At 52.4% G+C, this 22464-nt stretch overlaps 2 protein-coding genes across 2 annotated transcripts; one reads left to right on the top strand and one right to left on the bottom strand.

Moving 5' to 3' along the window:
* Window positions 1–6204: 6204 nt before the first annotated feature.
* PC9H_006971 (uncharacterized protein) lies at window positions 6205–6628 on the top strand (the record flags this gene model as incomplete). The annotated part of the gene is made up of 3 exons (XM_036776508.1): window positions 6205–6211; window positions 6257–6363; window positions 6404–6628. 3 exons carry the CDS (start codon window positions 6205–6207, stop codon window positions 6626–6628), a joined length of 339 nt encoding a protein of 112 aa, XP_036632527.1.
* Window positions 6629–6985: 357 nt separating this feature from the next.
* PC9H_006970 (uncharacterized protein) lies at window positions 6986–7301 on the bottom strand (the record flags this gene model as incomplete). The annotated part of the gene is made up of 2 exons (XM_036776507.1): window positions 6986–7053; window positions 7133–7301. 2 exons carry the CDS (start codon window positions 7299–7301, stop codon window positions 6986–6988), a joined length of 237 nt encoding a protein of 78 aa, XP_036632526.1.
* Window positions 7302–22464: the final 15163 nt, after the last annotated feature.

Genomic DNA, 22464 nt, shown 5'->3' with positions numbered 1-22464 from the left:
GAGCGGCATCGGGGCGCGGATACGGGTGGTAGCGCCTCCGAGTCCTCCTGCTCTCACTGCCACTGCTCCTCCCCCGCTGGCGTCGAAGAGTGCGAATGGGGGGCATCGTAGACTAGCGGACAGTGGTGTGCGTGGTTCGTGTTTTGGAGCCGTATTTTCGAGAGGGGGAGTGTTTATGAGGGGGGCATGCGTGCGGTGATGGAAGTGACCTATCATGGAACCACGGAAACAAGCTACTAGGATGCCGTATCGCCAATAAACACGAACGTACTTAGAAGGAGACGCGCCGACCTCGCGCCATGCGAAATAGCATCGCCGTGCTGGTATGTACCGATGTCCTGGACGTTCCTGTACCTGTAAAGGGAGGTGCAACGGCGAAAGCTGCGTTAAGGAAGCACGGATTAGATTAGAGGGTCTCTTTCTTCTATATTCCGTTCGATCTGGGCAGACGTACATAGGGAGGGATATGTGGAGTGGACGCGGTGATTGATATTGATGCATGATGGGGTGTGCCTGTGTAGAGGCGAAGGATGGTGGATCCAGGAAAGATGGGATTTAGCGGTGATTTAGCGGTCGATTGGCTTCATCGCAGAGGTTGAGGGCGTATATGGAGACATATATATATATATATATAGATAGAATATATATATATAGATAGATAGATAGATAATGCACCCTCGTATGAGTTATGACGCGTGCGGGTGCTTCTGCCTCAGAAGAGTCCAATGTCGATAGAACACTGCCAGTGGCGGCCTGGGACCGAAAGTCCAGCTTCTACATAAACGGTTGGCAAAATCTGCACCGCATGCGGCATCATGATGCGCGATCTAGAAACACGTTGAGCGGCGGCGTAATTGGTGAATTTTAGGCGTACCGTCAATGCATCAAGCTCAAGGCTCAAGCGTATATATATATATATATATATATATATATATATATATATATATCAAGGAGCGACAACGACACCGTCTCGTCCGCGCTTCTGCTGAGAGTGATGTCGTATGCTAGCGGATTATGAATTATGAGGCTGCGATACGGATACGGCAGAAGGAGCCCCTGGATGGAGCTAGGCGCCGATTGCGCAGCGTTCCCACTTCCCATGTCGTTTGTCAAATTGTCAAATTGTTGCCATCCCAGTCTTCTCCACTAACTCCCTCGAATCGAATCAAATCAAATCGAATTGGGGGAGCCTGAACGTGTAGTGCCACGGAGTCTCAAGCTCGAAGGATGAATATGAATTCGAAACTGCAAAATTCGAATCCACACATTCGTCCTGCCTCCTCTTGTTCAACCTATGCTGCAGTACTACTGGTGGACGATTCGAATTCCGAATGGAAGGGCTTACTACTATCTCTGCGCCGGAGGCTCTGAACTGACGTTCTCTCTTCCTTGATTGAAGACGTTGTCGTGGGTGTCTTCAACATCTTCGATACGCCGAGGACGCAAGACCTATGCACCGCCTTACTGCCCACCGCGCGTCCCAGCGATTTAGCCAGCCACGGCCGTTGAAATTTCGATATGTCGACGTCTTGCGTATTTCAAAGTTCACACGGTCCAGGTGAGCATGCCTTTCACAACTACGCTCACCCATACGCTCACCCATCTTGCCAGATCGTTCCTAAACCATTTGGTCCTCCGCGCTGCGTGCAGCGCTCGCACGTCTGGCTTTACTTTATGCTCGCTTTCGTCTCACTTCCCAACGCGCTGGGCCCATGTCTACGGCTGCGGCTGCCATGCCGCATCCTCGTAAGAGGTGGCCTTCGTGAGGATTACGTCCTCTTTCTCATCAGATGCTTCATCCCTGGGATAAAGGCAGCTGTGGCAGTGATGCGAAGTAAAGGATGGTCGTTGAAGACCACATCGCAGGTCTGATCGTCATGAAGGGGACATACGGCACGAGGTTGTGCGTATCGTCTGCCAATCAGATTCCTCGTATAGGAGCTCGCTCGTCTAGAACGCGAGCGATGCGTGCTCACCGTTGTCTTAGCCTCCTCTCTCTCTTTCAAAACTCCGTCAACTCATTTATACAAAATTCGCGCCGCGATGTCGGTGTGAAGTGGTAATTGAGAGCGAGGTCTTGTGATAACAGACCTCCAACCCCTGGTTTTAGCGTCGATGGATCGTTGAGGGGTTCTCACATCTCGCTCTCGGCTGGGTGCACCACAATGATTCTGATGAAATTACTGGACGTTAGGCATGGCTCGTCCTCTGACATATGGTGAGTGGATTCAGCACCTGACAGCGTTATGTTTAGTCTCACAACACCTCCCAGGATATCCTTTACATCTACGATGCAGCATGCTACCCTATGCATCTAGTCGAGTTGATGCCTGCTTTTTGTCGGTACTAATGTAAGTGGGAAATTTCCCTTACCCTCATTCTTATTGACACGGTCCTCGAATCCAAGTCCAGCGGCACTGGATCGCACATATTATGTAGTCCACTTTCGTCCACTTTGGTTGTTGGTGCACTGGTGCTTCGCCGAGAGCCATACTTTAAGTATCGATGGGACAACGGTAGACGTACCCCCGCATCTTTCCATACGATACGTTCAGCATTGGTTACACGCCCTTGACACTCCAAAACAACGAGTATTTTCACTGCTGACTTGCAGTAGAGATTGTAGGATCATACATTGGCACCAACCGGGGGGGGGATCAATGGGTACTCCATATAGGTGGAAAGCCTTCCCAGAGTGTCAAGCTTGGCGCAGTAGTTATATGTACTACAAGCGAGGGGGCGAGCGATGAGTTGTCGCAGAACATGCGATCTAGAGGTGACTCACGTCAATGACTCTCGTGGCGATGATGGCGTACAATCTTCGTAGAAGTCCCTGGTTCTGCACATTCGGTGGGTTTTCCGCCTCCATGCGATGCCCAAGGGTCTGAATCAAGAGGAATCAACGATACGAAGACTGGTACAAAAACGGACAAACCTCTTCATCCTCTACAGCCTGCGTCGGAGGGCGAGTTGATGTTCAGCTTTATGACATATAGTACATGATGCACAGTACGCACCACAGCGCCACGATTGCCCAGGTATGGGTATGGATGGTACCGCCTCCCGAACATCTCATTACAACCGCCTTGTTGTCGTCGAAGAGTACGTACGGGTGGCATAATGAAGGGTGCGATATTTAGTGTGATGTTTCGCGCGAGGATGGGTACTTAAGCGTAAGAGTGCGATGGACGCCGTGCCATCTCGTTTATGCGTGAGTGCCGAACCATTCTAAAACAGCATCAGTCCTTCCGACCAAACGGTATTGATGCTCCTGTCGATCCCCCTAGAAATGTCTGAGAGATGTAGTACGCTCTATCAAAGATGGGTCACCTTCAAGAGGCGGTTTCTGTCTGTCCTAACGTAGCTTGGAGATGCTACTGCGCATCGAGAAGAGATATAGCCATCCGTGGAATGTTGTACCGAAGTGTCTACAGAAGTAGCAGTGGACGGACGTGTTAAGTGATGAAAACGCATTATACAACATAAAACGAACTCGCTGGCTACGTGTGTTATACACTGGAAAGATTGAACTCGTGGTATGCGCCATCAGATAATAGCAGGTGCTGTTTTGAACGTCCTTGCTTCCGCAGCGCAGCGTCGATTGGAGCGTACCGGATGGCGATAATCGACAAGCGCTGATTGCGCAGCGTTCCCATATTGCTTCCATGTCATGCCCGATCCGTTCCATTGTCCCTCAGGCTTTTGCCAACCGAACGGTATTCTCGTTAACGACAGATGTAAGATTGATTCCCTAGGCACGCACATGACATACCTTGTCTTGCTTTAGCCCAGCATGATTTCTTCCCCATCGAAACCTTTTCAAACCATGCCTCCCTAGCGAGTCACAATGTATTTCACCGGTCCAAATTCACACGTTTTAGACGTGTGTGCTTTTACGGTTGTCTATATGAGAAAAAGCGTTATGATGTCTGTGTAAACTTACTCCGAGGCTCTCGCTCACATAAGTACCATATAACCCCCCAGTTGTCCTAGTCCTTTCCCACGTAACACGTAACAACGCTGCCATCGTCCCCCTGCATTTGCGCTCGTCCGTTGAAGCCACAATCACAACTACCCTTTCATCGGCAGCAGAACGAAAGCGACAAGGTCTGAGCGAGGTGATATCTGGACGATGGATGTTGTGATGGAAAGGCTGTAGCGTCGCAAGCATTGTCCGTCATTGCGATTTTGCCGTATGTGAGTTGTCTAATTGAAAGACGATATCGATGAGTACTTACCATTTTCAAGCCCTCCATACGGTCCCTAAAGAAAGCAGGGCGCCAATGAAGTTGTCGAAGGCTTGCCAAGCCTTGGGTGTAGCGGAGGGCGCTCCTTGGCTTCGTATCCTTTCCTGGTATTCTCGGCCTATGGTGGAAGCGGCCCAAACGGTCAACAGACGGGGCAACAGGTTCCGCCAAGTTGCTGGGCATCATGTTCGCGACTCGTCGTATGATCCATGTGGGCAATTTTTGTCTCCGTCAACGTATATTGTCATCTGAGTAAGCACATCCATATTTTCGTTGCTACACTAGACGTTTGATTGAGTTCAGTCTCGTCCCATTAGGGGAGCTCAAAGTTGGCGCATAAGAATCCGCGTACGCATATGCGCGCATACGGCCTTAGGGTTAGATTCTTATGCGCCAACTTTGAGCTCCCCTATTGTTGATACTCTATGACTGCTCTTTCGTAGAAAGCCGAAGCTGATGTAGGATACCTTCCGGTGGACCTCATTCCATATGAATACGCTATAAGATTTTACATCCAGCGGCACTGCACTGTCCATCTCACGTCGTCCACCCCGGCGTTGATACGTCGGCGCTCAGCCAAGAGCAATTCTTGGAAGTAATCTCAACGGGCGTCTCGGAACTCCCAGTTACGATAAATAAACCGTCTCAGCCTCCATGAAACTCATCGAGAAGTTCTTCCGTCGCAAATACTGCTCTCCTAGTCGAAGTGCTCGAGTTTAAAGGTGAATCAGACTCCAGCATTATGCCTTATAACCCACTCACACCGTAACATACCGTACAGATCATGAAATTCCAAATCTTCTTGTTGGCTGCCTTCGTTGCGTTGGTCACCCCGACGGCCGTCGTCGCTGTTTGGGGGACTCCCGGCCCAATCACCTCTCACAGGAGATGTTTCCCTTGTAACTGCCTGGGCCCTCTTGTCAGCGGACCTGGAGATTCATACTTCGGTACGATGTCTGGAGTGTTTTTCTCCTTTACAGGTTGCTAATAGGGCTCTTCCAGACGAGTTCTGTAACGCAATCATGAGTGCCCCGTGCTCTAACCATATTAGAAGCGCCGTCTCAGGCTCCTTCCAATACATTTCAGCCAACGCGCCAGGTTGCAACATCATCTGGGCTCCAACGAAGTCACAGTGCATGGTGAGAATAACGACGTTATTTTGACATATGAATTCGGACTAACTATTGAGCATGGTCTCGATCTCATTAGCAAGCCTTTGGCGCACTGCAAGCAGGACGCAGCCTCGATATGTGCGCGGCTATCATGGAAATTCGCAACTTTGCCGGTGTTCGGATGGCAAATTTGGCCATGGGTGGGCAATGCATTCCCGGACCTGGTACCTTCGGTTGCCCCGCTTAACCAGCCTGTTGCTGGGGATTTTGGGATGCCTTCGCTCGATGTGTAGCAGAAACTACGGATTTGATTAATTGGCATGCACGAGGTTGGCATCTACTTTCTTGTACGTTGGCAGCGCAGCACTATACGTAGATAATTGTATTGCAGCTAAACCACCATGTATCATGGTGCTCAGGCTCCTAGAACTCCACTCGCACATTTTCTTTTTTCGAGCAGGCTAAGTCGCGATGTGAACAAGTAGCCCATAATCTCCCGTCCTAGCCTTGCGCGCCGCGATGGTGATATTCCATTTGTGTATTTGCCCAATGGCAGACTAGTTTCACCGCCTGCAGCCAGTCCCGCAGCTAATTATGACCCCGATAACACGGTACGCCCACGAGCATGATAGACTTCAACGATCATAACTGCCGCCTCAAAGTGTCACCGATAGCCCCGCGGTCACGCCATAGACATAGACACCCCGTTAGTGCCTAATTTGCCAGCATTTCAACATGGTATGTCGCGAGGACACGAAGACAGTGTGAATGGTGCCCCGCATTGTCGTTGACATTGGAGCTACGGATTTCTGGTGGGGAATTGGTTCCGCATGCGTGCTACCCCAATGCAGGGTGCGGACGGGTGATGGGTAGGATGATAGGTTGCTTGCTCGACAGGGCCGTACCTGCTATCCCTGCCACCACTCTTCGCCCCACGCAAAGCCTATATAAACCACCCTCGAACAACTTCTGCTCTCCAGCAACCTTTTAGCCACTCACCAGTAGTAAGTCACCTCCCCCTTGCCTCCCCCTCTCTAACCAAAGGCCTCTTCCTCGTTCATTACTAGGCTTTATCTTCCGCCACCTCTCACAATGCGCGTCGCCATCCTCGTCCTCGCCTTCGCCGCTGTGTTCGTCCTCGCGAGCCCCCACGCAGACAAGAAGAAGGGCAAGAAGAGCAAGAAGGTCGCCGCCGCCGCACCTGAAGCTCCTGCCGCCGACGCCGCCGCCGCGGAACCGGTCGCTGATGGTGCTGATGGTTCCGCCTAAAAGGTCGGCTTCGGCGGGCTTTATTTATTGTCGAGGTCGTTCTGACGCTGGCATTTTTTTGTTTGTTAGTGCTCAGCTGATACTCGGCTCTCCATCGTCCTGCTCCGACGCGCAACCCGGGGAGCGATGTCGCTGCCGATCATCTATCTGTACATAGTAACAGTCTGTTTCTCAAGCCTAGTGCAAAAATGAACTTGTTACTTATTCATTGTGTGCGGTCGCTTGCGAATGATGAAGCTCTGGGGAACACATTGCCTTGCCGCTCGTTGGCTTAGCACCCTTAGAACTTATCAAGGCTACTCAATTCGCATGCTCGTTGGGGCACTGGATGAGACCTGTATATGAATGGAAACCAAATTATTGTTCGAAGCAACGAGTACTAGTATGTCTATCGGGCTTTTCCGCATACGCTGCGCTCGAGACAGCTGCCGGAAGATTGAAGCAACGACCGTCAGAACCACCCACGAAACTCTTGCGTATGGGGCTCACCTGCTTAGAGGGCACCTGCTGCTGGTGCGTCAGCAGCAGGTACGTCAGCTACGGCTGCAGGAGCGGGCGGGGTAGCCGTAACAGTTGGCCGTCTGATCTTCTTCTTCTTCTTCCGCTCCTCTATGTTGGGGCTGGCTACGACCAGCACGACAGCGCAGACGAGGAGGAGCAGTGCGATGCGCATTGGGAGTGATTAAACCTGCCGGTGAAAGGAGGGGGAGGTTAGTATTGATGAGAGGAATGGGAGAGTAGAAGAGAGTGAAAGATGGAGACTTACTGCTGGTGAGTGTCCAGGAGATTGATTGCTGGGGATACGCCGCTGGCTGAGGGCAGATTATATACTCTCTCGACGCGTCCCGGTGTGTCAAGATTCCGACAATTATCATACGAGTACGAAGTCGGGTCGTCTAGGGCCTACGCAGCTAGTTAGTCAACCCGAACAAGAAAGTGACCATAGACGTACAAATCTACAACAAACCTGGTTGAGCAGATCGACGGAGCCGAAGTACAGACTCGGTAAAGAACAAAGACGTAAGTTGTTTTGACTGCCGACGGTGCGACGGTGCGAGTTTATCGAGATCGAGACTCAAAGCAGTGGGCTGTCGTAAAATTTCCATTTCCACTGCGTGTTACAGTCGCTCTTCCGAGGTCTGATCATCCGTGAGATGTTGGATGCATGTACGGCAAGTGGGATTTAGCACGGGATTCGTGATTAGGAGTGAAATCGGAGAGGTGCACGAGAGGTGGCTATCTGGATGGAGCTCCGAGTAGGCACCCCGAACGTTGTGCAGGGTAAAGTCGATGTCAAGTTTTAGGAGTAAGTTAGGAGGAGAAGCGCCAGCACACAGCCACAGACTGGGCGTCGCGATCGCCAGGCGCCTTGGCCTTTGGCTACAACTTCCATGAATTCGAACATATAGCGCTATGTTGCGAACTCCACGCACACGCGCCGTGATTTTCTTCTATGAACAAACACTCGGCATTCATATTCAAATAAATATTCAGGTCTTCACATGCACGACTCGCTGACGGTCCAAACGGCAAATGCGGTTGGTAGGCTACTCCCCAATCGCCCGAAATTCGAAAGAAGGTGCCGTTCGGCGTTTGATCATGGTGCATGACGCTGCTTGGTACTTCACATGCACATGCCCGCGTACATCGCGGCTCGAGGTGATGTGGGCGCACGGTTATTTTTTCGATGTTTGCGAATCCGTTCTCGGTGCTTGTGTAGTTCGGCTCCATTGATCGCCCAGGCATCGTATGTGCGTCTGCTATCTATATCGATCCCGTTCTCATTGACTAACTAACTCACTGTGACCCTAGACCTACAACTTCTGAGACTCGTCACCAAGACACCGGCTAGATGACATATGTGGGCGTCCAGATGTTATGTAAAACCACCCATATCTCCTCATATCCCTCAGCCAAGTTTCGCCACTCGTCAGTCTCAACAGTAACCCATCTTCAACGGCATCCCCTTCGCTCAATGCTCGCCCATCTTCTCATTTTCACTACAGGCATTAAATATCGATCGCTCAAGAGCGTAGCCGCCGCGCCTGCCGTTACCTTCTAGATAGGTGAGCCTCATGCAAAGAAGGAGCTTCGTGGGCAGTTCTGAAGGGGACGGCTTCGACTTTCCCGCAGGCATCTTCAGTCTTGAACGCGCGGTCCAAGCGTACGCGGATATGGGACGATAGACATACTAGTTGTCGTTGTTGTACCAAATAATAATTGGATCTCTGGTCAGAAACGACTCTCGCCTCGCCCAGTCTCTCGTGCGAGCCTCGATAAGTTCTGAGATCTGAAAGACAAGTGCTAAGTCAGCACAAGCGATACTGATTGTGGGAAAAGCCCTTACTTCTTGCTCTAAGCACATAGCTTAGCAGAAGTTACCACGCACCTTAGATTTCCTATGTGTGACGCGTGACGCTGGTCCTTCGAACTTACTTCCCTACTACGTCCACCTTGTCAAGTCTCGAGGTAAAGCCAATGTCACCAGAAAACGTATACACGTTTTCTATGACTCTACGTACGCGTCCAGGTATAACGCGAGTCTCGGAAACAGTCAAGAAGGGCGCCCGAGGGCGACGCGTCTTCTTGATCTCGTTGCTCGAGAAATGATTGGGTGGTATCATGTTTTTGGACGCGAACATTCAATGGAGCCGACGTCAATGAAGCTTTCGTACGTTCCTATTTTTTCACATCGCGGTTTCTCTTGTATCTCTTATACCTCATATTCGGTTACACTCAGAGTTTATCCAGCTCGTGGGGCGTGTTGTTTGATATCCGCATATTGTGCCTCGAACTTCTGAGCATTCCAACTCATTTAGTCTGTTGCCCTGGCTCGTCTTACCTCCGGCATATATCGTATGGTTCAAACGCCAAATGGAACGTTCGCTCGTCGTCGCTACGGGCCTAAGCTTGAGGTTGGCATCGATTGTCGCCCAGCATCAGGATCGGCCATGGAGGTGCTCCTATATATCAAACTTACAAGAGTCAAGACATCTCTAATTCATGATTCGTTGCCCTGATTCGACGTTCCTATTCGATGTTCTTACGTGTCAGAACACACTCATCACTTATATATGTGACAAGTTTCAGGCCCGTGACTTCGTCACGCATGGGACTCAGGCTTCCATGACAGATATACTGTACCATTTTGACTGTAGGTTCATGGCCCGTTACACGTTATGGCACATGTTCACCTGGGAAGAGGTTCACAACCCCGTGTGACACATTACACTGTAAGGTTGAGGTTCATGTTCACTGGGATTAGATTACTGTTATGCTGTTCAATGAAAACTGGAGTTATATTAGATGCTTTAGAGCCCTCAAATTTGCCTGAGATAATTTACTCAACCCCTAGCCATTTTCCGGAAATATGTTACTAAGCCCCTAAGAGGTTCACTCGTCAGTGTTACCCGTGACGAACACCCATCAAGGTTCAGTTCACACATGACTGTTATGTTTTACTGAACCTACAGTTGTAAGGGGACACTCCTATTTTCTCTCCTTTCCTTCATCCCATGGACTCTTACCTACATTTCCTTCGTCCCCCTTTGTTCCTTTTCGCTTCCTTTCCTTTCCACTTCCTCTCCGCCCACTCCTTTCGCATCCGAGCCACGTCCGGTGACTCCGGAGTCTTCCCGCGCCTCGGACTCGCCTCGGACTCGCCTCGGACGCTTCGGACTCGCTCGGACTCGTAGATACACTCCGGGGCTTGTCCGGGCTACCTCTATCCTCCTTTTCCACTTCATTACTCCTTGTCCCCACTTCCCCAGGTCGCCGGCACGACTCCTGTACATTCCCCTTCCACTTCATTATCACATGTTTCCTCGTACCTTGTGATATTCGTTCGGACCTGTGGCTGGTGTACTGTACAGTTACCCTTCACTCCTCCCACGCTACTACAGTATATACTTCACTTCCTAGCATGGAGAATCCTTATCCTGTTCTCTTTGGATTCTCCCTCTGCTAGGTGAGCAGCTCTCTCATGTATTGTAGTTAGTCTTATTCATTACTTTGGATTCTCCCTCTGCTAGGCCTGCGCTGTCGGCCATCTTGAGGTTGCCCTTACAGCAGAACAGGATCTCCCATCCTGGCACCAGAGCCCTACGGAAAACGTCCTGCGCCACTCCGGACTCGTTCTCGACGTCTCTCCGGTTTTGCGGACATTCCGGACGCTCTCCTGCTACTCCCACCCACCTCTGAGGACCCAAGGAACTCCATCCCTCGCTCCCCTGACGACTCCGGAATGCCGGGCGCTTCCAGCCAGATCCCGCCATCCGAGCCAGTCGCTTCAGGACCGGACTCCGAGACTTTGCAGACCTTGTGGGCTCAGACATATGAACACCAAACCCAAATCAGCTCCATCCAGGATACACTCGCCCGAATTGAAGGACTCCTCTTAACACCCCGTCCGACTACTCCGAAAACAACTCCGGACTCCGAGCTGAGGGGCACCGAAGCCTCCCAGCACGCCCCGAGTCGATCCGAAAACACCCCGCGCTCCCGCTTGAAGCCCGCCTCTCCCCCGATCTTCGACGGGAACCGCAAGGATGGTCGCGCGTTCTACAACGCATGCTCCATCTACTTCCAGCTCTGTCCGGACCACTTTCCGACCGAGCAGGCCAAAATCCTCTGGTGTCTCTCCTTTTTCCAGAAGGATCGAGCTAAGGAGTACGCGGACATGGTGCTCCGGAGTCCGAAGGATCCGTACTTCGCGTCCTGGTCCGCCTTCGCAACCGAGTTCCGGACTCGCTTCCTTCCGGATCGGGAACGCGAAGCTGCCATGCTAAAACTGGAGTCCACCCGGTACCACCAAGGGCGCCGGACTTTCCAGGAGTACCTCGACGAGTTCCGGGACCTTGTAGACCAGTCCGGATACACTGAGGGCTCCAACATCACGATGAAGTTCCGTCGTGGATTGGACTCCATCATCCAGAGCCGCGTTGCCAAGTCCGCAGACTGTCCGGACGAGGATGACTTCGAGGAATGGTACAAGGCAGCACAGCGGGTTGCTGACAACCGTGCTGCTAACCAATCCTTCCACTTTGGCGTGCACTCCGGAAACTCCGGACACTCCGGATCCCTTGTCCAACCAGCAGCTGGCTCTGGAGTCGCTCGGACTCCTGCGGGCGTGCTTCCCGCGCCTCGGACTCAGCTCCCGCCTCTGCAACCCCGTTTCCAACCTCCGCCTCCTCCAAAGGCTCTCTCACCCGGTGTCCCAATGGATGTCGACCACACCCGCTCCCGACCCGCCACCTCGCAGCTCTGCTACCGATGCGGCAAGCCCGGTCACATGTCCCGCGAGTGCCCACTCCGGTACGACGTCCGGTTCATGACCACCGAGGAGCGGATGTCCGCCATCGAAGATCTCCTGACCGCGGCCGATGTTGTAGAAAGTGTGGGGACCTCGGAAGGAATAGACAATGAGGGAACGGCCCCGGTTGAGGAATCGGACACGGCGGATTTTGTCCGGACCAACGAGTGATCAGTGCGACCTCGTTGGTAAATAACCGATTTGCTTGTCTTAGCGTAGACGAAATAGACGATTCCAATCACTCCGATGATTCGTCCGACGTTAAGCAAGCAACTCCGGTTACAATCCGCACACTCCGAAGGTTTCGCCCGCAGTGGGAACGGCGGCTACCCAGTAGCTATAAGATCTCCGCGCTGCCCGGCAAGCTTTCGCTAGATATACCCGTTGAAGTGCAGAGCACGGATACACAACACAGATGCACCCTGCAGGCCCTGGTGGACTGCGGAGCCACCGGAGTCTTCATGCATCCGCGCTTTGCTGATGCCCATGGTTTCACCCGACGCAAGCTGTCCGCTCCGATTCCGGTCTTCAACGTTGACGGATCACCAAATGAGAACGGATCTATCTCCGAAGTCGTGGACCTTGTACTCCGGTTCAAGGATCACACGGAACGGATGCTTTTCGCAGTCACTAACATCGGACGGCAGGACATCATCCTCGGATACACCTGGCTTCAGAAGCACAACCCCGAGATTGACTGGCAGACAAAGGAGGTGACCATGAGCCGCTGTCCGTCCGGATGCGACACCTGTCGGAAGGAGTTCCGCCACGACAAGCTGACCCGACGCAAGGAGTCTGTACGACTCCGGGAGTGTCGTACGGGTCCGATGCCAAGGGTTGAGGAACTGCACTCGGACGATCTCCCAGAGCTTCAGGACTGCGAGGATGATGATGAGGATGACAATGCTACAACTCCGGACGACTCCGGACTTGAGAGGGGTGACCGTATCTTCGTGGCTATTCCTCCTCCGACTCCGGAGTACCTTCGGAGTCTTCGGGAAGAACACGTCCGGGCTTCGGAGACAGTCTCGCAGCGCCTTGCATTGGCTTTCCAGCGCAACAAACCCCACGATCCTCGGAACAGCGCAGTCCCGGACTTCCTCCAGGAATTCGAGGACGTCTTCGCAAAGGAATCCTTTGATGAACTGCCCATGCCGCGTCCGTGGGACCATGCCATTGAGCTACTGGACGGAGCGGAACCGACCTCTACCAAGTGCTACCCACTGTCCCCGGCGGAGCAGAAACAGCTGGACGAATTCCTGGAAGAAAACCTCCGGACTGGTCGGATCCGCCCCAGCAAGTCACCCATGGCTGCCCCGGTGTTCTTTGTTAAGAAGAAGGACGGATCGCTCCGCTTGGTCCAGGACTACCGGAAGCTCAACAACATGACGGTCAAGAATCGGTACCCACTTCCGCTCATCTCGGACTTGGTGGACAAACTACGGAATGCTCGCTACTTCTCCAAGCTTGACGTCCGGTGGGGTTTCAACAATGTCCGGATCAAGGAGGGCGACAAGTGGAAGGCCGCATTTCGGACTACGCGCGGACTCTTCGAACCTTTGGTGATGTTCTTCGGACTAACGAATAGCCCGTCCACCTTCCAGACCATGATGAACGACTTGTTCCGGGAGCTCATTACGGAAGGTGTGGTTATTATCTATCTGGACGACATCCTGATCTACACCAAGACGCGTGAAGAGCATCGCCGGGTTCTCAAGCGAGTCCTAGAGATCCTCCAGCGGAACAAGCTCTTCCTCCGAGCGGACAAGTGCGATTTCGAGCAGACCAAGGTGGAGTATCTCGGAGTTGTCATCTCCGAGGGTAAGATCGAGATGGACCCCGTGAAGGTCTCCGGAGTTGCGGACTGGCCAACCCCTCGGACTCGGACTGAACTCCAATCCTTCCTTGGGTTCGTCAACTTCTACCGCCGCTTCATCAAGGACTACTCGCATATCGCCCGGCCTCTCTTTGACCTCACTTGCGCAAAGGAATGGCAGTGGAACGACTCCGCTCAATCCGCATTTCTTCGGATCAAAGAGCTGATCACTTCGGAACCTGTTCTTGTCTTTCCGAAGGAGGATCGGCCATACCGAGTTGAAGCGGACTCGTCGGACTACGCTACGGGTGCAGTCTTGTCGCAACTGGATCCGGATGATGGTAAATGGCATCCTGTCGCATTCTACTCTAAAAGTCTACAGGCTGCGGAGCGGAACTACGAAATACACGACAAGGAGATGCTTTCGATCATCCGGGCGCTCGAAGAATGGCGGCACTACCTTGAAGGCGCAGAGACTCTGTTTGAGATCTGGACGGACCACAAGAACCTGGAGTACTTCATCAAGGCCCAGAAACTCAACCGCCGTCAAGCCCGCTGGTCGCTATACCTCTCCCGCTTTGACTTCACTCTCCAGCATCGTCCGGGTCGGACTATGGGTAAACCGGACGCTCTCTCGCGACGCTCGGATCACTCGGATGGTAAGGATGACAACAAGGATGTAGTGATGCTCAAGCCATCCTACTTTGCTGTCCGTGCCACGGGTGTCACTCTTGAAGGGGAGGAGAAGGATATCCTCACGGCTATCCGGACTGGAGTGCGAGATGCAAAGTTTGAAGACGCAGTGGCAAAGGCGGCGGAGGAGCTGAAGAAGACCCAGGGCAGTCGCAAGACAGTCCGGAGCGCGGAATGGTCTCAATCGGACGGACTCCTGATGTTCCGGGGTAAGATCTACGTTCCGGACTCACCGGACTTGCGTCGGACCATTGTAGCCCAGCACCATGACACTAAGGTCGCAGGACACGCCGGCAGATGGAAGACCCTAGAGCTCGTTTCACGCAGCTACTGGTGGCCCAACATGTCCCGGTATGTCGGATCCTACACCCGCCATTGCGACCTCTGTCTCCGGACGAAGGCCCAAAGGCATCCGCCCATGGGTGAACTCCATCCGCTTCCCATTCCGGATGAACGCTGGGATCGCCTGAGTGTCGACTTCATCGTTGAGCTTCCGGAGTCCGATGGATTTGACGCTGTCATGAATGTGGTCGACTCCGTAAGCAAACGCGCCCACTTCATTCCGACTCACACCACAGTGTCTGCCCTCGGATCCGCAAACTTGTACCTGCAGAACGTCTGGAAGCTGCACGGACTCCCTCGGTCCGTTGTGTCCGACCGGGGTCCGCAATTCGTCGCAGAGTTCACCCGAGAAGTCTACCGGATGCTCGGAATCAAGCTGGCTGCGTCCACTGCGTACCACCCTCAGTCCGACGGACAAACGGAACGGACTAACCAGGAACTCGAGTCCTATCTCCGGATCTTCGTTGGAGAGCGCCAGGACGACTGGGCTCGCCTCCTACCTATGGCGGAGTTTGCGTACAACAACCGGGTCCACGCGTCGACTCAGCAGTCACCTTTCCTCCTAGATACTGGCCGACATCCTCGCCTCGGGTTCGAACCTCATCAGCCACCGTCTCGGATGGAGTCTGCAAACGAATTTGTACATCGGATGAAGTCTGCAGTTGATGAAGCTCAGTCTGCATTGGTCAAGGCTCAGGATGACATGAAGCGTTACTATGATCAGCGTCGGACTCCTGCTCCGGAGTACCAACCGGGTGACAAGGTTTGGCTGGACTCGTCGGACATCAACCTTGCCCGACCCTCCCGGAAACTCGGACACGCACGACTCGGTCCTTACAAGGTCGTCCGGAAGGTTGGCAAGGCGGCGTATCGACTCCAGCTCCCCCCGGGCTTATCCCGTCTCCACCCCGTCTTCCCTGTGGTCAAACTCTCTCCCTTCGTCCCGGATCCCATTCCGGGTAGACGCCCTGTCGCTCCGCCACCTCCGCAGCTCATTGACGGAGAAGAAGAGCACGAGGTAGAAGAGGTCCGGAACAGCAGACGGTTTGGTCGGGTCCTGAAGTATCTGGTACGCTGGCGAGGTTATGGCATTGAGCACGACTCCTGAGAGCCCACGAGCAACCTCCAGCATGCTGCCCAGAAGGTCAAGGACTTCCATGATCGTCATCCGGACGCAGTGCGCTCACTCCGGACGAGTCCGACAAGTCCGACGACTCCCGCACCGCTCCGGATGACTCCTACACCACTGGACCAGTCCTGGGACCGTTGGCGCAGTCGGAAGGCTCCGGGCTCTGTGCAGTCGTACTTCGACATCTTCTCGCAGCAGTCCGGAGTTTCGGAGTTGGTGAATTCATGGCGCGGCAGGCAGGAATCTTCGCGTCGGGTCGCCGCAACCTTGAAGGGGGGGTGATGTAAGGGGACACTCCTATTTTCTCTCCTTTCCTTCATCCCATGGACTCTTACCTACATTTCCTTCGTCCCCCTTTGTTCCTTTTCGCTTCCTTTCCTTTCCACTTCCTCTCCGCCCACTCCTTTCGCATCCGAGCCACGTCCGGTGACTCCGGAGTCTTCCCGCGCCTCGGACTCGCCTCGGACTCGCCTCGGACGCTTCGGACTCGCTCGGACTCGTAGATACACTCCGGGGCTTGTCCGGGCTACCTCTATCCTCCTTTCCCACTTCATTACTCCTTGTCCCCACTTCCCCAGGTCGCCGGCACGACTCCTGTACATTCCCCTTCCACTTCATTATCACATGTTTCCTCGTACCTTGTGATATTCGTTCGGACCTGTGGCTGGTGTACTGTACAGTTACCCTTCACTCCTCCCACGCTACTACAGTATATACTTCGCTTCCTAGCATGGAGAATCCTTATCCTGTTCTCTTTGGATTCTCCCTCTGCTAGGTGAGCAGCTCTCTCATGTATTGTAGTTAGTCTTATTCATTACTTTGGATTCTCCCTCTGCTAGGCCTGCGCTGTCGGCCATCTTGAGGTTGCCCTTACAACAGTCGAATGATACAGTAATGCAGAAAACTCAAATTAGGAACTGTGGCTTTGGGATACATATATGAATCCCATTCATTGAATACATCTTAAAATCTTGTTGATCAATGATGTCCTGCGCATTTGGCACATGACAATTCCTTCCACCCTCCCCTGTTCCCCTGTTCTAGTGCTCCCATTAAATCAGGGGTGGTGTTCACTTCATTTATCACATAGTTTTCCTCAGATTTATAGTTAAGAGTAACATAAAAGGACATGGAATAAAATCAATGGGCCATCCTCTGCTCTGCTTAAATTGGATTCATTTTGAGTGGTAAGGGTGTCTCATAGGAATAAAAGGGGTTGGAAGTCATTGGGGCAGAGTTTATAGGTAAATATTATTTTTCATAATCCCTCATCTATATAGTACTGATGTTTACCTGTTCTGCTTGCTCAGTAACACTTTCATGGAACTTGGAGATTTGGAAATTTGGGAATTCAGAAAGTAGTCCAACATACTTGGATCCTCTCAACATTGCACAGCTTCATAATCATGCAATTGTTACATTGTAAAACCTCACAATTGTACTACCACAAAATCATAGTTAAGTTGTAAGTCACTCTGAGAGGTGTTGTTATAGGCACATCCAGGAGGTGTAAGGGGACACTCCTATTTTCTCCTATTCCCCTGTCCCCCTCCCTTCCTCCTCATTTCTTTCTCCCTTCCTTCATCCCACAGACTCTTACATACCTCCCCTTTGTCCCCTTTCCTTTCCACTTCCTTTCCACTCACTCCTTTCGCATCCGAGCTTCGTCCAGTGACTCCGAAGTCTTCCCGCACTTCGGACTCGCCTCGGACTCGCTCGGACGCTTCGGACTCGCTCGGACTCGTAGATACACTTCGGGGCTCGTCCGGGCTACCTCTGTCCTCCTCTCCCACTTCGTTATTCCTTGTTCCCACTTCCCCAGGTCGCCGGCACGACTCCTGTACATTCCCCTTCCACTTCATTATCACATGCCCCCTCGTACCTTGTGATATTCGTTCGGACCTGTGGCTGGTGTACTGTACAGTTACCCTTCATTCCTCCCACGCTACTACAGTATATACTTTGCTTCCTAGCATGGAGAATCCTTATCCTGTTCTCTTTGGATTCTCCCTCTGCTAGATTCTCCCTCTGCTAGGCTTGCACTGTGCGGCCATCTTAAGGTTGCCCTTACAGGAGGCCCCTTAGGGGCTACTAACGTGTGTTCTGGCTACGGACTCGGGCCACACATACACATGGCTGAAGCCAAGCCCGTACGTCCTCACTCCCTTGTTTCCCTCCGCGCCTCTATGTGGAACCGCACACCTGCAGGTCCGTGTATCCCTGGGCCCCTCTGCGAGTGTGGCTCTTAACAGATAAGTGTATCTCATGGAAAATATGGTGCTTAGAAGTCATTAGAGTACAGTTTACTTATTGCTTCACCATTGCTGTGCACTCAGTCTGCTAACCACTCACTTGGATTGACTCTTGAAGGATTTGGCCATCATTATATACCACTTCCCACCATCATTCCCTCTTAATTTGTGCTGAGGAGTCTTGGCTATTGACATCAACACTTGTCAAAGTGCTCAATGTAGTTGCTTACAGCCCCCATTCTATTTAACATTCTATGTCCAAGTACCCCCCATTTGTCCCACAACAACTGAGTTTAGTTACTGTGCCTCCTATCTCCTACTGTGTATCCCCTGCCACCCTGAACTTGGAATGCTTTGGTTTATGAATTTGTCATTCAAGCCTGACAAATGAAATTTTATTCTGCTACAGCTATAATCATGCAATCTCATAGTGTCTATGCTATGCTGAGCCCAAAGCCAAACTCAGCACTTAGGGCATGGAAGTTGAGTAGCTTTAGCTACCCTCTCTGCTTGCCCCAACCTTTACTCCATTATTTGAGCTTCATTATTGTGGTAATCAATTGAATATACCATACTACATCTCATGTAATTAGTTCTGAAGCACATATTGATCTACATACACTGAATTCATTTCATGATGAGATTTACATCTGTACTATCATTCTATATAGCACCCATCAGACAAACCTCAAGCCTTCACAGACCCTGTTCAGCTTATTCAGAGGATTGTGTAAGGGACTACCCATATTTATACTCTATGGCTTATATATTCCCCCCTTCTCAACAGAATGTTACTTGTAAGACATCCTCTCCTATCTCCTATTCCTCTATCCTCACACAGAAGAAGCGCGCGCAACAGTTGGCCATTTGCTGCTTACCTAAGATTACCTAAGTCCAAAGTTCACACGGATCGAGACTTAATATAATAGATTTCCGTTCTCGGATTCCTCATTCCGTGGATATGATGCGATAAGCTCGCCTCCCATACAGAAGGTCCGCCCGCCGCATGCTACACGCTACACCACGGCTGGTCTAGAGTAGATCGTCCCATTGGTGTGATGCATTCCGTTACTCGGTGCGTTTTCCGCTCCATTCCATGAAAAGGACCCTATCGACGCCTCCCCCCGTTGTCGTGCTGCTGCTAGCATATTCCCCTTCGCAGACACGTATGGCTAGCCTATATCATCGGTGTCGATGGGCGGGGGGCTGGCGCGCCGTTAAAGCGGAATGTCGTTGTGGGAGTTGGGCGCGGCTCTCTTCGTACGTCTCCCATCACTTGTGCCTTCCTTCCTGCCTCTGCTCTTTGGGATATACGTCGCGATCCGACATATTTCGGCCGATCTAGGGCTGCGCGGGGGTTTTACCGAGGCTGCGTGTGACTACAGAGAGTTTGGGCGACGTATCAGCGGGTGGATGCGTGACTGCCCTCCCTGCTCACTATCAGCATGAGACTGGGGCGTTCAAGCTACACGACGACAGTTCCATCCTATCTACGTATTCCAATATCGGCCATGATAGAGGGAGGGCGACGCTAGTTGGTGGGTTAAAGGTAGCATGCTCGATGTAGAAGGTGTGGACGTCATCTGGCGGTCTTGGGGACGTAGCACGTCGGTGAGTAGTTCCAACATGCGAGTGAGCGGGATGCTTACTTGCATCTTCGTTATTGTGGCCCTTGCTCGCTCGCAGCTTCGGCAACATCTCCAGAAACCCTCCCTCCTGTACCACCCACTCCTCTCGTCGTCTTACTGCTTCCGGAGTAACCGATCGGCCAGAGGTCACCTTTGGGTCTTGAGAGCCGCCGACGGGACATGATGATGTGTTTATGTAGCCAATGGCGCAGCGGGATCGAAAGAGGATGCAGGAGATGGGCTAGACTTCACTGGGGGCGGCCTGGTGAAGAATCAAGCTGGTGAGTGGCGTCTTCCCCAAGCATACGCCGGGTACTCCCTGCGATACGTTCACCACTCGTTGTCTGACCCCGGCTCGTCTCTCTTTCCTTTCCGCATCTATCCTCTACTCTACTCTTCGTGTCCTGGAGAAGCAGGGCCTTAGTTAATGCTGCGGCTTTGTAACTGTTGCATCCCCGTGTAGATGACCTGGCAGCGGCGCTCTCCCGGTTCTTCAGCGGGTCGTCCATGGGGCTTAGAAGACTCGCCGTGGGATGCACCCAACGTGTTCTGTTTAAAGATAATTCGAGGAGGCATGGGATAGGCTCCGTAGAATGGGTCCCGCCCTTCGCGCCTTCTCTACTCACCATCTCCCGCCGTTTTATGTCACCCCCAGCCTTCTCCTCGTTGTCTAGTCGACGATCCCGCCGGCGCGATCGCGTCTCGCCGCCGTGCCCCCTCATTCATCCCCCCGCTGCCTGGCCTTCGATTGCGAGGGTGAAGGCGGAGCGCCCAGTAGATGGAGGCTGTCGCTCTGGTGAGTCGCCTCGCAGACTGTACAATCCTGAGGCACATGCTCACTTTTTCACGCTGCTTCTCATCCCTCGTTCATCTCTCGTTGTAGTCGACATAAACCATAGCTATCGTAGAGACGTGGTACGGCCTTCCCTTCGCCTTGTCGAGTGTGCGCTGGCCCCCATCAGTTTTTGGGACGATGTAGAAGCTAGCGGCGTGCGGCATGGACGAGTATGGCACACGCCCCCGCCATGCCTCGTGAATTGGATCTTGACGCGTATTCGCCTCGTCTACACTAGTTACCCACTACACCGCCAACCACCACTGCTAGTTTTTCTTTACAGCCGTTGATCGCCCCCGTCGTTCAGAGTGGGCACAGAGAATGGTGCGACATTAACTCGCAGTGAGAGAGAGGTTCTTGGAAGAGCAGGCAGCGCTGGCGCAGCGGCGAACAGGTGAGTCCCTGCTTTGTTTTAGTATCATGGAATGCATGGGGTACATGTACGGTGTCGTAAAGCAGCCCCAGCCATGTATAGTAATTCTATGTCAATGGGGCGACCGCTTTGTACCTGTGATACGACATGACATGGACGGGGTCATCCTTGACGTTAGCCAAGACTAGCCTGTTTCGAACAAAGGGATAAAATCGTTGGAAAGCTAACGACAAGCTCGCGTAAGACATCGAGGTCCTGTGATATACTCGGAATGGGGTAATGAGAGCTACGGCGGTAGACGTCGGAGCGGTGGTATTCAAACACCCCGAGTTCGGTGGTCCAGACGCTAAGGTTGAAACACCACCTCGGAGGGGGGTTGGCGGCCTCAACAAAGTGATTAGAAATCGCCAGACAGGTAGGTCCGAAAATAGGCAGTGATGGCCGTGCTGATTAAAGGGAGAAGTCCTGGGTAGCGATGTCATGAATCCGGTCAACCGTCGAGAGGGAACAGATACCTCGGCCCGGCTGCCTTCGTACATCGACGGTGGACTTAATTATTGGGATTGTACGGCGTTCATGAACGACCAAGGGGTCCGGTTCAATGCCGTCGGTATCCATATACCCTGGATGGCATCGAAAGGGATGACCCAGCTGATCCGGCGGTAAAATGGCGGGTTGAAGAGACTTACCGAGCCCAATTAGGTCAATGCGATAACCAACACTCTTGCAGGAAAGTAGAGTTAGACTGTGGGGCCATGAGGTAGAACCTATTTTGGAGGAATCGATTGCTATTGCTCGCACCTGTTTTACTGGAGCATCCCCTTGGAGTGGGCGCATCGGCGCAGTAATTCAATTCAACTGAAACTCGTGAGTGGCGATGGCCAACTTCGTAACGGAGGGCCGAATTACCGGCCAACATGTATTCCCCGTGTCGAGGGAAAGGTGAGCATGCCGCAAGTGTTGGCAGAAAGGAATGGAATGCATCTGGGCTTGACATGTATGGAGAAAGGACGGGAAAGAAACGAGTGCAGATGGGCGCAAGAACAGCCAAGCAAGAGTCTATGTGAAGGCGAGATGCTATATATGTTCTGATGGTCGTCGTTTGGTCGTCGCTCGTAGTCGACTCCTATGAGGCGTACTGGGCTAACAAAGGCAATGCGAAACAGAAACAAACAGTGGTATTCCACTGATTTGAGCTGATTGTCGCCGCGAACCTCATCGTCCACGGAGATGAAGACATTGAAGTCCATGGAAATAGGCTTCGCAAACATACACCCCTTCTCGTTTTAGGCGCTTGGCCCAATTGTGTGATAAGCCTCCGTCATAACCTTCTTCGCATCAAATGAGTTCACACCCACCTCTTTCTCCATATCTGCTCTTACTCTCGCCTGTCTCCTCTCTTTACTTCCACACCCGCTCCTCTCGCGCAATCGCAGACGCCACAGACTTAAATTCCG

The sequence above is a fragment of the Pleurotus ostreatus genome, assembly GCF_014466165.1.
Source record: "Pleurotus ostreatus strain PC9 chromosome Unknown scaffold_4, whole genome shotgun sequence".
NCBI lineage: Eukaryota > Fungi > Basidiomycota > Agaricomycetes > Agaricales > Pleurotaceae > Pleurotus > Pleurotus ostreatus.
This window is presented reverse-complemented; position numbering and strand designations above follow the sequence as displayed.